Here is a 3,064-nt window from a genome sequence, read left to right as displayed (position 1 = left end):
TACTCAATATTTTTTTATCTAACACACAACGAGACAGTAGACATGTTTTTTCTACATGCAGGACGGAGGTGGGCGGCCGGCCTAGTGGATACAGCGCTTATTTTTTTTCTTATCTAACACACAACGAGACAGTAGACATGTTTTTTCTACATGCAGGACGGAGGTTGGCGGCCGGCCTAGTGGATACCGCGCTTACTTCGCATACGATGAGTGCCGTGATCGATGCCTCGTATACTCAATATTTTTTTGGTATCTAACACACAAAGAGACAGTAGACATGTTTTTCTACATGCAGAACGGAGGTTGGCGGCCGGTCTAGTGGATACAGCGCTTACTTCACGTACGATGGGTGCTGCGATCGATGCCTCGTATACTCAATATTTTTTTCTTATCTAACGCACAACGAGACACTAGACATGTTTTTTCTACATGCAGGACGGAGGCGGGCGGCCGGCCTAGTGGATACAGCGCTTACTTCACATACGATGGGTGCTGCGATCGATGCCTCGTATACTCAATATTTTTTTCTTATCTAACACACAAAGAGACAGTAGACATGTTTTTCTACATGCAGAACGGAGGTTGGCGGCCGGTCTAGTGGATACAGCGCTTACTTCACATACGATGGGTGCTGCGATCGATGCCTCGTATACTCAATATTTTTTTCTTATCTAACACACAACGAGACAGTAGACATGTTTTTTCTACATGCAGGGCGGAGGTGGGCGGCCGGCCTAGTGGATACAGCGCTTACTTCGCATACGATGGGTGCTGTGATCGATGTTTCGTATACTCAATTTTTTTTCTTATCTAACACACAACGAGACAGTAGACATGTTTTTTCTACATGCTGGACGCAGGTTGGCGGCCGGCCTAGTGGATACAGCGCTTACTTCGCATACGACGGGTGCCGTGATCGATGCCTTGTATACTCAATACTTTTTTTGTTATCTAACACACAAAGAGACGACAGTAGACATGTTTTTTCTACATGCAGGATGGAGGTGGGCGGCCGGCCTAGTGGATACAGCGCTTACTTCGCATACGATGGGTGTCGTGATCGATGCCTCGTATACTCAATATTTTTTTGTTATCGAACAGACAAAGAGACAGTAGACATGTTTTTTCTACATGCAGGGCGGGGGTGGGCGAACGTGGGCGGCCGGCCTAGTGGATACAGCGCTTACTTCGCATACGACGGGTGCCGTGATCGATGCCTCGTATACTCAATATTTTTTTTTCTTATCTAACACACAACGAGACAGTAGACATGTTTTTTCTACATGCAGGACGGAGGTTGGCGGCCAGCCTAGTGGACATTCTACTTCCGGCGCTTGTGCTAACCGGTCGTGTGCATCATGAGCTAACCCTAGCCGGGATGAATCGTCGTCGTTGAGGAATGAGGCTAACAACATGGTACAGGAATCGTACAGAATAATCATGCCAACGTTACCAAAAGGTGAAATTTCAAAGAACACTGTGTTTCTTCATGGAGACCCGTCGGCCAGGCCGTACAAAGGGCAGGATTTTGTGGCCCCTTTGGGAGAAGCTGTGAACATGAAGGAGATAGCAAGTTTTGGCTCGTATCTTTTCAACCACGTGTGGATCGTCACCTTTCACTCGGAGGCGGAAAAAGAGAAACTAAGGCAAGTTGGGGAGTTGAAAGTGAAGGGAAGAAGGTGTATGATCATCGACCCCAACTCAAGCGAGGTTACGCTAAAGCTACATTGGATACCAATGAATGTCTCGGACGAAGTAGTACGCCGGGCACTGTCCACGTATGGAAAAACCACTGATATTGTTAGAGAGAAATGGCGGCTACCTGGACTGGAAGGAGTGGAAACAACTACACGTTCCGTCACCATACAGCTTAAGGATGGCGTTTCCACTGAAAGCATTCCGTACCAGCTGAAAATAATGGGTGTGACAGTGCTCATATCGGTCCCAGGGAAGCCTCCATTATGTTTACGATGTAAGCAGGTGGGACATATACGAAGCCAATGCAGGACGGACTACTGCCGTAGCTGTAAGGGATTTGGACATGTACAAGAGGACTGCGTTCGGACTTATGCTTCAATGACAAGAGGCTGGCCGGAAAAACATAACGAAGACATCGTAATGGATATCCAGGACACAGAACATGCCATGCAGCAAGGAGAGGAAAAGGAACAACAAGCAGCTGAAGTTAATTTCGTCGCAGGGAAAGGAAATATAAGGGAAGGAGACCCGGGAGACAATAGAACAACGCCGCCAGAATGCAAAGAGACTGTGAAGGACTGGTCCCTTGTACATGAGGCGTACGGAAAAAGGAAAGGGGAGGACACTGGAAAAAACATAGAATCAGCGGAAGCGAACCAGGAAGACATTTTGGAGAACATAAAAAAGAAAGCATGTCAGGGACGTACCCTTGAAGTACAGTTGCCCTTGGAGGAAGTTGGGTCATCACAGTTGGACGATCCCGGTTTCTTTTAGTCAGGGGCTACGTCAGCTTTATCAACTAAGCGCAAGATGGCAAGTACGAAGACAATAAAGGTGGGAACATTAAATGTAGTGAGTTTGTTATCAAGAAAGCGGAAGCGGTGGACTAGCGATGTGTTATCTGCCGAGAGAGTTGATATTGCCTGCATTCAAGAAACAAAGATTGCTACGATAGAACAAGAAAAAGAACTCGTGAATTTCTTTAGGGAGAAATTTTGGTGCTACTCTTCAACAGCAATAGGTGGGAGTGCGGGCACTTTGATTCTGGTGAGGAAAAACGCGGGATTAGCTGTGATTGATAGTGTGCTTGACGAAAGTGGACGGCTGTGTATAGTGGATGTCCTGCATGGCCAGAGAATGATCAGAATCGTATGTGTGTATGCTCCCAATGAAACAACGGACAGAAAAGACTTCTTCGCGTCGCTCAAGCAGTTTGTGAACGTTACATGGGAGGTCCTGATGTGTGGTGATTTTAACTGCGTACTGAGGAAAGAAGACTGCTCGTACAAGCAAGTGAAGGCTGACACAAGTAGGAAGGATCTCCTGAAATTAATACAGGATAGTGACCTACTGGACGTATGGGATG

General features: G+C 46.8%; 1 protein-coding gene across 1 annotated transcript; it reads left to right on the top strand.

The window, feature by feature from the left end:
• Positions 1-1,413: 1,413 nt before the first annotated feature.
• On the top strand, positions 1,414-2,472 carry LOC135376087 (uncharacterized). Its single transcript, XM_064608665.1, has one exon. The coding sequence runs from the start codon at positions 1,414-1,416 to the stop codon at positions 2,470-2,472; it is 1,059 nt and encodes a 352-aa protein (XP_064464735.1).
• Positions 2,473-3,064: the final 592 nt, after the last annotated feature.

Source organism: Ornithodoros turicata, unplaced genomic scaffold (assembly GCF_037126465.1).
Source record: "Ornithodoros turicata isolate Travis unplaced genomic scaffold, ASM3712646v1 ctg00001028.1, whole genome shotgun sequence".
Lineage (NCBI taxonomy): Eukaryota > Metazoa > Arthropoda > Arachnida > Ixodida > Argasidae > Ornithodoros > Ornithodoros turicata.
This window is presented reverse-complemented; position numbering and strand designations above follow the sequence as displayed.

Bases quoted from the DNA above. Each gene is read 5' to 3' on its own strand.
- LOC135376087 (XM_064608665.1), top strand. From the start codon at position 1,414: ATGGTACAGGAATCGTACAGAATAATCATGCCAACGTTACCAAAAGGT.